The 14,786-nt window shown below is 37.6% G+C and overlaps 1 protein-coding gene across 1 annotated transcript in view; it reads right to left on the reverse strand.

Moving 5' to 3' along the window:
- Positions 1-3,336: 3,336 nt before the first annotated feature.
- FAM133B (family with sequence similarity 133 member B) overlaps positions 3,337-14,786 on the reverse strand; it is a 28,886-nt gene continuing 17,436 nt past the window's right edge. The window contains exons 10-11 of the mRNA XM_022585832.3: positions 12,341-12,388; positions 3,337-9,452 (exon numbers count right to left, since the gene is read on the reverse strand). Of these exons, the coding sequence (XP_022441540.1) occupies positions 9,366-9,452; positions 12,341-12,388 (135 nt within the window). The 3' untranslated portion in view covers positions 3,337-9,365. The remainder of the gene's footprint in view (positions 9,453-12,340; positions 12,389-14,786) is intronic.

Here is a 14,786-nt window from a genome sequence, read left to right on the forward strand (position 1 = left end):
TGACTATTTTAACCAAGAGTATGGTGGAAATAAAGCAATGTGACTTTTCAAGACTTGGTCATAGAAGGGGGTGCTCTGAGGACAAAAACTTGGAAAGTGTTTTTTTTTCTTTTATGGAATATGAAGAAAAAAGACCTCAGGTGTGGACACATTGTATGGAGTGCATAGTATATTAATGCTTTCCTGAAACTAGCTCTGCTCAACTCTGATGGAGAATCAACATCTGAGTGCAACAGCATTGTGAAAATGGATCCCCGAAGAAAGCGAGGTTTCAGAGTCAGCAGCTGCTCTGGGTTAAATACTGACAAGTCATCAAACAAAACAATCAAGGATTTTAGACATAATCTGCAGAAGCTAGCAAATTTTTCTGAGTTTTATCCATACAGCTCACAGTTCATTATATCTAAAGACCTTACACATGTGGTCAAGGAACCACTGTAAATGATACTTGAGAATTTGTGGGTAATGAGAATGGTGTTGATATGTTAGAGATTGGCCCGTGTTATTTATTAAACTTTTTAGCTTGGAATAATTTTAATTTACGTAAGAGATGCAATAGTAGGGTTCTCCGCTGTTTCTCCCTGTTAACATCTTATGTTAACACCATAACCATGGTGCATTTGTCAAAACTAAAACACTGGGCTTCCCTGGTGGCACAGTGGTTAAGAATCCGTCTGCCAATGCAGGGGACATGGGTTCGAGCCCTGGTCTGGGAAGATCCCACATGCCGCAGAGCAACTAAGCCCATGCACCACAACTACTGAGCCTGCGCTCTAGAGCCCGTGAGCCCCAAATACTGAGCCCTCGTGCCACAACTACTGAAGCCCGCGCGCCTAGAGCCAGTGCTCTGCAACAAGAGAAGCCACCGCAATGAGAAGCCCGTGCACACTGCAACGAAGAGTAGCCCCCGCTCACCACAACTAGAGAAAGCCTGTGCGCAGCAACGAAGACCCAACACAGCCAAAAATAAATAAGTTAAAAACAAACAAAAAAAAAACTAAAACACTAACGTTGTCACATTATTATTAACTAAATTACAGATTTTACCAGTTTTTCCACTAATGTCCTTTTTTTTGTTCTAGGATCCTATCCAGGATCCATTTGGTTGTCATGTCTCCACCAACCTGTGAGTTTTCAGTCTTAATCCTTTTTATGACCTTGACATTTTTTATTTTGCATAAGTTCAATTTAGGTTTGCCTAACGTTTTCCTCATTAGACTGTTTTGGGAAAGAATACTACAAGTGCTGTTCTTGTCATGTATCAGGAGGTACATGGTATTATCAATAACATGACCAATCACTGCTGATAACCTCGATCACTCGGTTAAGTGAGTCTACAGGTTTCTCCACTGAATCTATTGATACTACTTTCCCTTTCCATCACCTATTCTTTAGAAGCCAGTCTCTCAAGGTAAAGGGAATTAAGTTCCACTTCTTAGGAAAGTATTTATACTATTAATTTATTCTAAGGAAGATTTGTCTCTTTTCCATTTATTTATTCAATTCTTTCAGTATGCAGTCACATATATTTATTTTAGACCAATACTGTGCTACTAATTTTGCTGCCCAAATTGTTTCAGCTTTGGCCATTGGGATTTTTCAAGTTGACTCCTCTTTCACATACCGTCATCCTTTTGCTTTTGCAACACTGCCTTGCTTTCTGGCACTACTTGCCAGGCTCATCTTGTATTATCCCTGCGTGAGATAACAGGAAAAAAAAAAATAGGTCTCTGCCCTTGGTTCCCGGCACAGAGCTCCTTAATCCCTTAGCCATTTCCTTGTTGATAGCAATGTCTTTTGTTCTAATGAGGTGACTGTTGGTTGTTCCTGGACGGGAGCTGGTCACCAGAAAAACCAAGCTATGTTCAAAAGCTTGGAACTTTTAGTCCTGCCCCCACCCCTTCTCCAGAGGGGGGCTGGAAATTGAGTTAATGATCTATCATGCCTATGTGATAAAGCCTCCATCAAAATCCCCAAAGAATGGGGTTCGGGGAGCTTCTGGGTTGGTGACCACACAAAGGTGCCTGGAGAGAGCCTGGAAACTACACCCCTTACCACATACCTTGCCCTATGCATCTCTTCCATCTGGCTATTCCCAATTATATCCTTTTACAATAAATTGGTAATCTAGAGAGTAAACTGCTTTCCTGAGTTCCGTAAGCTGCTCCAGCAAACTAATTGAACACAAGGAGGGGGTCGTGGGAACCTCTGATTGATAGCCAGTTGGTCAGAAGCACAGGTAACAACCTGGACTTGTGATTGGCATCTGGTGAGAAGCAGTCTTGTAGGACTGAACTCTTAACTGGTAGAACCCGACACTCTCCAAGTAGTGTCAGAATTGAGTTAAATTGTAGGGACACCCAGCTGATGTCACAGAGAACTGTTTGCTGGGAGAAACCCCCACACAGTTGGAGAACTGTGAGTATGGTAGTAGTGTTAAAGCAGGAGTAGTGTAGGTTTTTCCTTTATGCTCTGTTCAGCTATTTTTTCAAGGAAATCTGGTTCTCTTATTAGTTTGGTATTTAGAAACCAAGGTCTAGTCACTGGGTATGCTAATCACTATTGGGGTGCTAATATTTCTAAGCCTGTTTAGTAGACATAGCTAGGAAATATGTACGTACACTAACCTACGTATGCACACATCGTGGCCCATGTTAGGTCTCACAAATACAGAAAAAGCCAAATACTGGACTAATGGGCCCTTAGGTGGTCCTGGGCTGAGTCCTAAAGGAGATGATCAGTTGTATTAAAAACTCATGAGTGCTCAGAAAAGACAGGCTCATGAATTCACAAGGTCAAATCATACTACATTTAACTATTTCCTCTACTTGATAAGAATGGATCAGAGAAATGCAGTTCACAAAATACTTGGGATTTTAGCAAAATCTCTTATTCTTATGTTAATATCTATTCAGTAACCAGTAGTGCCTAGTACAGTGGAAGGCTCTCGATACATGTTTGCTAAATAAATGATAAGCAATCACTTGTAAACTGGAGAAGTTAAGGAATACGCTGGATGAGAGTCAAGCTCCAGAGTAACACTGAGAAGCCAAAATGATCAGTTGAATCAAACCACATGAAATTACTAGGAATAATTTTAAAGTTCTTCGCTTATCTTTAAAAAAGTTCGTTAATGTACCTAAGTATAAAAATGACAATCTGTGTGAAAAAGACTGGGTCAATTCCCAACTCACCATCAATCAAACTGGGACTGACATTTGGCTGACAGAACTGAAGTTTCAAGTGGAAAAGACAATTCTGATCAGGACTCTCAAACTTCAGTGTCTAAGAACACACAGAGCTAACAATCTGGACGCCTGGCCCCACTTCCAGAGATTATTTTTTACTATACTAAGGGTGGTACTCCAGGATCTACATCTTCAGTATAAACCTTTAGGTGATTCTGATGGTGGAAATATTCCTACCATACTACAAATAAGAGGTATGTGGCCAGTGTCAACTACAGAATTTGTGGGGCCAATGCAAAATGAAAATGCAGGCCCCTTATTTAAAAAATTAAAGTCAGTGTTAGCAGAGCATTAAACTAAGCATGCGGCCCTATGAGAACACATAGGTTACAAACACCATGAAGCCATGTACTATACCCTGAGGTAATTATCTGCCTCTCCCACCAGATTAGGGCTATTATTTGGAACAGGAAATAGATTTATTTGCATGACTCCAGAGCAGCATTGTCTAACAGAACTTTCCGAGATGATGGAAATATTCTGTCTGTGCTGTCCAATTTGGTAGCCACAACCCACATGTGGCTGCTAAGCCCTGAAAAATGGTTTGTGTGACCAAAACTGGATTTTAAGTTCTACCTAATTTTAAGTTACATTTGAATAGTCAAATGTAGCTACTGGACTGAGGATAAACCGGCTGAGGATCTGAGAGGAGAGTATGCAATGGTAGTGGCTTGGACTGAAAGAGGCCATGTGGCACATGAGGGACTAACAAGAAGCTCTAAAGCAAAGCCCAGGAAAAATCAAGTCAACTTTCTGCCACACAGAGCAATTATTAGAACTTTGTACACCAAGAGAAATACAGACAGTCCCTTCTTGAGAAGGTCAAGGCAGCACTAGCTTTTTAGTCCTTCCCTCTCCTACCCATTAATAAACAAATTCTAGTCATGAGAGGACCAGTGTCTATCCTGGTCTCAACTAGAAGGACTCAAGAACTAAACTGATTTGGACAAATTTTAATAGTCCCCTTACTATGGGAAAACACTGTACAGAAAGACTATGAGGGACTATAATGCTGATCAGTAGGATTAATTTGAAAAACACTGAGGGCAGATTCTGCATCAGACTAGCTTGGCCTCAACAAGAAAAGTCCACTGTTAGTTTTACACAAACAATCTAAGACGAGGTTTCCTCACCTGAAAACATGGATAACATCCCCTTCCTCACTGGGTTTGTTCTGAGAATAAAGATGATGAACATAAACCATTTTGCACTGTCTTGCCAATGAAGAGCTCAATAAACATCAGCTGTTAGAAATCTAGTAATCTGGCTATACTGGTCAATAGCTATGTTTCAGTATTTAGGGCCTGAACTTTCAACAATAACTTAAGAATCAGTTAAGTGTCAAAAACTTTGGAAAAAGAAAGGAATGCAACTTATTCCTTTTTTCAAACAGCTATAAGTTATCTTCTTTGTAGAAGACTATAAGGGATATGGGTCTCATCAAGTATTACATACTCATATCTACAGACTATTTCAGAAACTGCTTTCAAATAACAAATAACGATATTAAACACACATATGGGTAGCAGACACTGCTAAAAATAATTTCATTAGGATGGGGAGAGGAGTCAGATTTTTAAAGCATGCAAAATTTCCTTTTGAATGTTATAAAACTCAGGCTGTTAAGAAAGTAGCACATGACAGCAGGCATTTCTTACTATATTCAATATTGGCTAAATCTGCCGGATGGATTTTAAAGGGTAGTATAACAGCACGATGGGAAAACAGGGCCCAGAAGTGCTTGAGGAGCTTAGATCATTTAAAATCCAACTGAGAAAAGAAAAAACTGAATTATGTCCACAATGAGATTCTCAGACAAGGTGGTGACTATCCTGCCAAGGTCACACAATGGAAAATGGAAGCACCCAATAATGAGGCTGTAAAGCCGGCTGAAATAAAAGTAATTTCCTTAAAGTATAAAAACAAATTCTTAGAATTATCAGTCAGGATTGCTTGTGGCCAGGCTTGAGAAACAAAGATTCACAAGATTACTTTTTAAGGTCTGGCAGGGCAAGGATTCCTAAAAAAATCTGTTAAATTAGCTTAGCTTTAATAAACACTTGCCATGTGCAAAAGCACCATATTTCTTCAACATTTGAACTATCTTATGTATCTCTATCAATACTGTGAAGTACAGCAATCAACTGCCTCTATGGCTTTTGTGCCAGAGAACTCAGGGAAGTTGCCTAAGTACACCTTTATACTTTGGAATCTCTGGTTAAATTTCAGACCATTAATAAAATGGCTGATAATCCTTTAGCGTTTATGATGTCATGTAAATTCTCATGCTAGTCTTCCCACGTATGCAGTATATTTTAGGACATCTGATGATTAAAATATTTTCAGTGTAAGTGCAGGGATAATCATTCACTTGCTAACTATTTTTTTTAAATGGCCAAAATATTAGATAGAAAATAGAGCAACTCTACTTCTGGGGTTACAAAGCACTTGTTAAGGTCCAACTAGTATGTCTACCAACGTTTCTATTTGATTGAATATGTTCAGGCAGTGCTGGATATTTGGTCAGTACTTACAGCTGTTGACAGTATTACTGATGGATTCCGTTTCTTCAGAACCTACTGGTCCATGTCAAGTGTGGCTTCAACACAATGCAGACTTCTCAGATAGCCTAATTCCAAGCCTGGGTGTCCTGGGTTGCCACTGATTCCACAGTGCACCACCACTCCATACCCAGCACAGAACGTGACCATGGCAACATTCCAGCAACCAAACACAGAAGGTTCTCAAGTAATTGGAAAAATATGCAACAATGATTGTTACCACTCAGTATAAATGCAGTGATTTCATTAATGATGTGATCTGAAATATTACAGCAATTCCAACATTTATCTCTTCTTTGGGGCTAAACACCATTTAAAGTGGTATTTGATATTATTACCACTTATACTTTTTTTTTTTTTTTTTTTTGCGGTACGCGGGCCTCTCACTGCTGTGGCCTCTCCCCCCACGGAGCACAGGCTCCGGACGCGCAGGCCCAGCGGCCATGGCTCACGGGCCCAGCCGCTCCGCGTCATGTGGGATCTTCCCGGATCGGGGCACGAACCCGCGCCCCCTGCATCGGCCGGCAGCCTCTCAACCACTGCGCCACCAGGGAAGCCCCACTTATACTTCTTGGGCACAAATTCTAGAGTTGAAAATGTTTACGGATGAACACATAATAACTAAGTAAGGCTATAAAGACCTGATTCTTTAAGTAGAAATAAAATAACTTCTCAGGCTACGAAGAGCTCCTTCAAAGGTTATAACCTCCTTTGAAAACTCTAACCAAGCACCTTCTCATAATAAGCAAACAAAGGCCTCAATCTGGGAGTTTCTAGAGAAATGTAAAACCCCTCACGTTTACCCCTCCAACTTATCTGACTGACTGGTTAGGAAAACATGGTATGATTATGCCAAAGCTGGGCAAGATGGCAACTGTTCTCATGTCCATTGTCAAATCCTGGTATAAAGAACAAACATCTTCTTGTGTATGTCTGCTGGCCTTCACTGTGGCAAGGCAAAAAAAAAAAGTACAAAAATGATTTTTAGAATTTAGGACACTGTACTCTTACTAAATTTTAAATAACACATAAAAACAAATTTTAAAATAAGGCAAATACAACTGGGGGAAAAAAAAGTTTCCCCAAACGTTTAAGGAAATACCAAACGTTCATAGATTTTAAGTTGAAAACTGACCATTTTTAATAACTGTTCTTAGTGGCTAGTCTATTGTTCTCTGTAAAATTAAAGAAAATTAGGCAATAGGCTTTTAACACATCTTGACTGGAGGAATACGAATCTATACTCTGGATAAAATAAATTCAAGACACTCTTAGGGTATTTAAAACACCTAAACATACTAAGGGCAACCCAAGGAATCCAAAACCACCAGAAAAAGATAGTACCAGGTATAAATTCAATTTTCCTACTCAAGACATTCATCAATTTTGTTGCAGTTACCCTGGCATCATTACCCAAATAACATGCTTTGTGTTTATAAAATTAGTATATAATTATTCAAGTAAAAGGGTGGTTTGGTGGAGAAAGAGATGTTATTAACTTGCACATAATATCACCTGGTCAAATTTTCTTTGTATACCTTATTAGAAAACTGTTAAGGCTACCACAAGAAGAATAATGAAAAAGGTGTTTCCCAGGCAGTCAACACAACCTGGAAAGAATACAATTTTTGCCAAATCACCTTCTTTTCCAGTTTAATAAAATGAACTGCTGCTTCTAGTGGGACATAATCATCATATACTGGACCAGTCTGCAAAGGTACACTTTTATGTCATGGCAAAACTGATTTAACAGATAACCTGATAACCTTATCTTTTAGCATTTTCACGAACAATTCTGAGGAACTTCTTTTTGGATAAAAAATGTCTCCCAAACTTGCTGTGTACTCAAGAGCTTATAGATTTCTTTTATTAGGAAAGATTATGAAGCTTTAAGCGTAAAATTTAGGAAAATTTACCAAGAAATGTATTATATTTTATGGCTAAAAACTTGGGGACATGACTTATCCACCTAGCACTTAACACCTAGTAGTGTTCCTTAATCTTTATAACTTGAGACTCAAAGGGAGCTGATAAGAACACAGCTATTTTTAAGTAAAATAGCTATTTATTCAGCTTGTCATGCCAAAATGTTTTGTGCATATACCACTATAATTAGCACACCCTCTGTAACAGGCAAAATTGTACATCAAATTATATTTCATGTTACCTGATTATATAAAAATGTAAAGTGAAAATGATTTATCAATTCTTTTTAACATTACTAGTAAACAATTCAGCAGGAGACATGAGGCACAAAATCTTAGTAAAATATGACACAGGAAAAGCAAATATGTAATTCTCACTTAAATTTAACTTGTCATAATCCATTGTGAATATACAAAGACAAACCTTTAAAACGTTATATTTACTAAGATTCTGGCAATAGTTTTGTGTAACAAGACACAGCATACCAGGCCTGTCACTCAACTTATTTATGGTTAAGTCTCAGCTTCAATATGAAGCTGTTAAAAAAAAAAAAAAAAAAAAAATCAAAAACCTGCTTTTTACATGCTAAATATCTTGGCAAGTATGCTGTTAAACACAGTAAGGAATTTAGAATAGCAAGAATAAGGAGTTAATAAAAAGCTAAACATTACAGCCTAAACAAAACTCATACAAAAAATAAAGGAACTATCACTGATTACATAAAATTTTCCTGACTGGTTAAAACCTAACAGTATAAAACATGCATTTTAGAATCTTTAGCTATCAAGTTCAAAAAGTACCAGTGTCATTTGAAATGATTCCTTTTCAAAGCCAAAGTGTAGTCAAAATTAGTTCAAATGTTATAACACATTCTAATGCTAAAAAACATTCAGTATTATTGAAGTGGAGGTAAATCCCAGAGCTTTTGGGGCATTCTCATGCTGCAAAAGGCTATTTCTCTGGTTCACTCAAAGTAGCATACGACAGAGTCCAACGATGTCACTAAGCTCAGTAAAGGGCAAGACTGTCATACCCGGCCCTGACCTCCCCATGAAGCATGGCTACTGTGTCCACAAAAATAAGATGTGTGAGGATAAAGGCACGCTATTCTGCTAGCTGAAGTGATATCAAACCCCACCCCCACCCCTAAAAGCTCCTTCCCCAGGTAAACAAAAGTATACAAGGGGAAAAAATTAAAATACGCTTATCTACAGAGTAAGGATTTTGAAACATCAACGTAATCCCTACTTCAAAAATGTTAACTAGAGTCATCTGGTCATGTCTGATTACATCTTCATGATGTATCCAGATTCAGTTTCTGTTGATTTATCATTAGATACTTCTAGTCAAAAATATTAACTTTATTCCCAAATATCTTAACCACTAGTATGACTGCGGTGTGTTATCTCCCAGTTATAAAGCACTGGATGAGAAAAAAACAGATGTTCAAGCAGCAGGCAACAATTATGGCCCTTTCACACAGTGGCATCTGAGTGGCTACTGATAGTCCAGGAATAATTCTAAAAACAAGAAAATTCATGCATTTTAGTAAATATGTCATAATTTTCACAGTTGATATTTCCTTAGACATTGCACTTTCTTTATAAGTGAATCCTGATTCTTCTTAATGTTATGGTGAGTCAGGACTTGAACTAGCAGCCTTCTTTTTCTTCTTCTTACTGTGTTTCTTATGCTTCTTTTTCTTTTTTGTTTTTTCCTGAAAAGATAGTTCCATGTTAGACTTAGCTACATGAAAATCTGCAAATTAAAAACAACAACTTCACCATGGTACTTCTAATCTACTATGTATAGTTATTTCTAACAATCCACACAAACAGGTAAGCTACTGAAAACATTTCTCGAAAAGTCTCAATAAATTGTATGAGGACTAAGAGAGTGCTTGTCAATTTTCAAAAGATAAGGAAAACTCTAGGTCAGTAGCACATTAATGTAGCTTCTAACAAAATTTCCTGTAGAAAATAAATTCAACTGGATTATGGTATCAACTGTTATACTTCATGTTATCTAATTTTTAAAGGTGAAATCATTTTAGTTACTGCAAAGGAATCGTCATACCACAGCAAAACACAATTGTTTGTAAAATGATAACTTTTAGAGAATACATTAAACCTGCTACTTTTAAGTAAATAGGAACAGGTATTAGGTACTGCTTAGACTGGTAGCGCTACTTTAATTATTAAGTTAACAACTATCTGGTACAAAATACTGACGTACAGTTGAAAAGTATAGTTAGCTTAGAAAAATGGACGCTTGGTTTTTAGAGGAAAACACCACTGAGGCCTAGTAAAAGTAGTCATACTGTGACTAGACAAAGGAAGCTAGAATTCTGCTGAACCCTGACTCTCTTGACTTTCTGATGTAAAAGAGAAGGCAGAACTTTTAGAAACAGATATGTGGAAATGTAGTATCAAATAATATACTAGTTGTTGATATTCAGGAGAAGTAAAAAGAAAAGGCAAGAGCCTTAATTTAAGGGTGGCAAAAATAAAACTTCCTCTCCATCTCCTTATCTATTAGAACTTCCATCCCTCCGCCTTCCCAAAGGCCTCTACCACTTTGTGACACTAACAAACTTTCACTGTTCTTTTCATTACGAGCCCAGGTATGCAGGGACTTTTAGAGAGTCCAAAATCTTATATCTGGGCTTTTAAAAATAAGTTCTGGGTATAGGTTACTTTTTCATAAAAGGATAGTTGGCCACTCTGTTCTTAAAACACTTTTCTTCTTGGCTTCCATGACACCTCACTCTGCTGCTTTCCTTCTATAACAAAGACCTTGTTTGCTGGTTCTTCTTCCTCTGCTCAACCTTTGTGGGCTTCCTTCCCTTCTTTTCCACATGCTCTCTCAGTAACATGCTTTAAATACCACTTAACAGACCAAATCTTTATATCCAGTCCTATGCTCTAAACTCAAGACTGCAAGTGCCTTATTACTAGCTCTACCATGCTAGTTATTAAAAATGCTTAATTTTTCCCTCCAAATCCTTTCTCAACCATCTTAGTGCATGGCACCACTAATTCATCGTATTGTTTAAGCCAAACAATCTAAACTATCTTTGACTCTACTCTTTAACTCCACTCTCCACCCCTGAAGCACCAAGCAAGTCCTACCACCTAAGGCCAAAACATATCTCAAATCCATCATGCCAGTCCATCTCCATCACTACCACTGTAATACAAACAACAGCATTCCTCATTTAGGTCCAGTCATCACTTCTGCCAAAATATTTTTAAAATGTAAAGTTGATATAGGTTACCTGTTTGCTTTGATTAAAACCTAAATAGTGTGCTCTGTGAGATGGCCTCTGCTTACTTCCCAACCTCATTATATGCTATCCTCTTTATCTACTACGTGTAAGCCAAGCCTACCTTTTTTCACTTCTTCAAACATATCAAGCTCACTCCCACCATAGGTCCTGAGCTCTTCTCTCTGTCTAGGATGTTCTATCTTTCATCTTCTAATGGTTGGCTCTTTTTTGTAAATCAGATTTCAGCTTCATTTTACGTCCTCAAAGAGGCTTTCTCTCCCTGAGTCAGCCTCTCATTTGTCACACTTATCTATCTCGTACTCCATTATAACAGCTCTAACAAGACAGAACAGTGCCTGCATAGAGAAGCTTAATAAATACATGCTAGCTGAATGCATGAAACAGTAAAGTATGAAAATATAAATTAGAATTATCCAAAATTAACTTTATGTCTTAATAATCTGAACCAAAGATGCAGTCTTCACCCAAGTTATTTTCCCACTCAGGAAAAATGTCTCTTAAATGTCTCCTTGGTCTTGAAGCATATAAAATGTTATTTCCGAATCACACATTATCAGGTGAACCTTCTCAGAGAAGGACCCTCGTTTTAAGATTCAGGGACATTCTGGGAAGGGGCAGTTACTCTCAAACCTACAAATGATGCTGTTCTCATTTTTCTTTTACTCCTCCCTAAGAAAATGCCTTCAAAGGCCATAGTCCACACTTATGTGGGTGCTCCTAAATTACTCTGCTGATATGATCTGCATTTCTCCTTGATAATTTGCTACAGACTTTCTCTAGGTTGGTCTGCTTCTCATTGGATACCACTTCCACTTTCCTATTCTCCTCTTTCTACTTCTCAACCTGCATGATAGCAGAGCTGGCTTTAGAAATGATTGAAAGAATCATCTTTATTAGTGAATCATTTATGTTGTAACATTCCTGCTTATTTTTCATTGCAGCGTGTGCTTCATGAGCCTTTTTCTATTATTACCAGGTTTGGCAGATCTGGGAGTATCTACTATCGAAGATGGAGGGAATCACCATACTTTACTCTCATACTTCCTGTTACAGCTTAAGAAAGTCAAACAATAGTTTAAGCTTACATTTCTAACAGTAAAATACTGAAAATGAAACAGAGATGTTTGCTATCAGGATATGCTTCCTTTCTTCTGAGCCAATTTAATTTTCTCCAACCCATTAAGTGAAGCTGAACACCACACCTTTCCCAATAAATATTTATTTAGTTCTAGTAAGTGTAATCATGCTTTACAATGACTAATTTTATATTAAAAACAGCTATACTGTTGTCATGTAAAAACATAAGTGATACTTGCTGTTGTTTTTTCTCGTTCTTCACTGCTTTTCTTCTTTTTTGCTCGTATCTACAAAATTAAAATTTTTGTGGAGAACAGAAGATAAATATGTAATTTCCAAGGCATTTTTTTCATTCACTAATATACCTTTATTTCTTTTTTATACAAAAAACCTTTTTTTGACAATCAAAAAACATTTTAAATGCCTTATTGTACCTCAAACCTCTATTATATCACAATGAGGATTCAATGAAAAACATTTAAAGGAAAGAAAATTAAATCTCTAGAGGGCTTCTCTTAGATTTTCTTTCACCACCTAAAAATAGCAGTGAGGTACAGTAGATAAAATACATGGGCTCTGAAATAAAACAGACCAAACTCTGAACCCTACCTCTGCTATGTATTACCCTCAGTTTCATCGTCTTTGTAAAATGTAGGTAATATCCACCCTCAAGGGGGAATGCCTGGAATACAGTAGGTGTTTCTCTTACCTATGGTGTTTAACGAATGGTGGCTTTATATATATAGTGTACTCAGTATCAATGAACTGATAAAAATCTTTTCAAGTAACAATTATTACCCCATTAATATGTTATTTCAATATTTTAAAGTGTGATACACTGGATTTACGTTAAATTCAAAGTTGCTAAAGCTGATGTGTATTAATGTTAAATCCAAATGTAACATATTTTATATTAAGACAAACATAATTAATACAATACTAAAGCACAAAAATTGCCGGTTTATCTGCTGGTTATCTGCTAGGTTTATCTGCTGGTTTATCTGCTAGGTTACTGTATGTTAAGTACATGAAAATGTAACTAAGAATAGCACAAATAAACTAAAATAGACTGAAGGAATAGAATACAGAAGCATTAAAGACTATTAGCTTTCAATAGAAGCGGTAGCTCTCTCCTGAAAGAACTTGGAGAACGCAATCCTTGTTTCTGGTGGTTATTCTTGTCATCTCAGTGACTGAGGGGGTGGGGCCAGGACAGGGAGTGCCATCAGGAGATATCCAGGGAGCCTGGACATAACTTTAGAATAGCCTGCTTAACATTCATATAATGGACCCAATTATAATATAAAATCTAAGTTTATTACAATATGAACACAAAGTATTTTGTACTGGGTTTTAAGATACAGTCGGCCCTCCGTATCCGTGTGTTCAGCACCCATGGATTCAACCAACCATGGATCAAAAATATTTGGGGAAAAAAAAATTGCAGAAAGTTTCAAAAAGCAAAACTTGACTGTCACATGCCAGCAACTATTTATATAGCATTTACATTGTATCCGGTATTAGATGTACTCTAGAGATAATTTAAAGCGTATGGGAGGATGTGCATGGGTTAGATGCAAATACTATGCCATTTTATGTAAGAGACTTGAGCACCTGTGAACTTTGGTATCCACAGGGGTCCTGGAACAAATTCCCTGCAGATATTGAAGGATGACAGTACAGTGGATGTCCCAGAATAGCTATATCATATAAATAGAGGGAAGACTGTATTTTGTTTCATTCAGAGCTTTACTGGGAATTGTCCACCATTTTGGAAAATGTCTTTGGTGACAATGCTATTGTACGGCTTTTGAAGGGCATAGGTCAACGTACCTGCTACAGCCTGAATTTTGTCACAGCTTAATATTTTATGTCTTCTAGTGTTATTAGGCGCAAGTACTTATGCACAGAAATATAATTTTATAAAATTATATATTATTCTCTTGTATTCATTTTTATTTCTTTAGGGGACACTAATATAAAAATGTGTACAGGTAGCCTATATTAGCTACAAACTTCATTAAAGGAGTATTACAAAATATTGCTACACATGGGGACAAGAGGTCCTATTTTACAAATGAGGAAATCAAGTCCAAGCAGAGAAATACTTCAAAGATAACTTGTAAACCTAAAATTAACTAAGAATGGACTCTAATTCCAAGAGAATACAAAATCTAAGACAGGGATATTAGAGCTGAAAAGGACTGTACAGATTACCTAATTCTACTCCCTCATTTTATGGATAGGAAAACTGAGGTCATGTCAACATTTCTGCTCCACCATATCACTTTTCTACTCCCTAAAGAGTAGCGCCGGGGCTTCCCTGGTGGCGCAGTGGTTGAGAGTCCGCCTGCCGAAGCAGGGGACGCGGGTTCGTGCCCCAGTCCGGGAAGATCCCACATGCCGCGGAGAGGCTGGGCCCGTGAGCCACGGCCGCTGAGCCTGAGCGTCCGGAGGCTGTGCTCCACAACGGGAGAGGCCACAACAGTGAGAGGCTTGCGTACCGCAAAAAAAAAAAAAAAAAAAGAGTAGCGCCAAACAAAAACAAGGGAATGCTTGGGTTTTAATATGGTACATGCTATACAGTATCTTTCATGTCATCAAAATGGTAGTAAAAAGAAAACATTAGAAGAGTAAAAATAAAAGATCTCAGATTGGAAAGGTATCTGGGAATATGATTCTCAA

The sequence above is a fragment of the Delphinapterus leucas genome, chromosome 9 (assembly GCF_059928025.1).
Source record: "Delphinapterus leucas isolate spDelLeu-1000000601 "Yukka" chromosome 9, BTC_Dleu_Yukka2, whole genome shotgun sequence".
NCBI classification, from domain to species: Eukaryota; Metazoa; Chordata; class Mammalia; order Artiodactyla; family Monodontidae; genus Delphinapterus; species Delphinapterus leucas.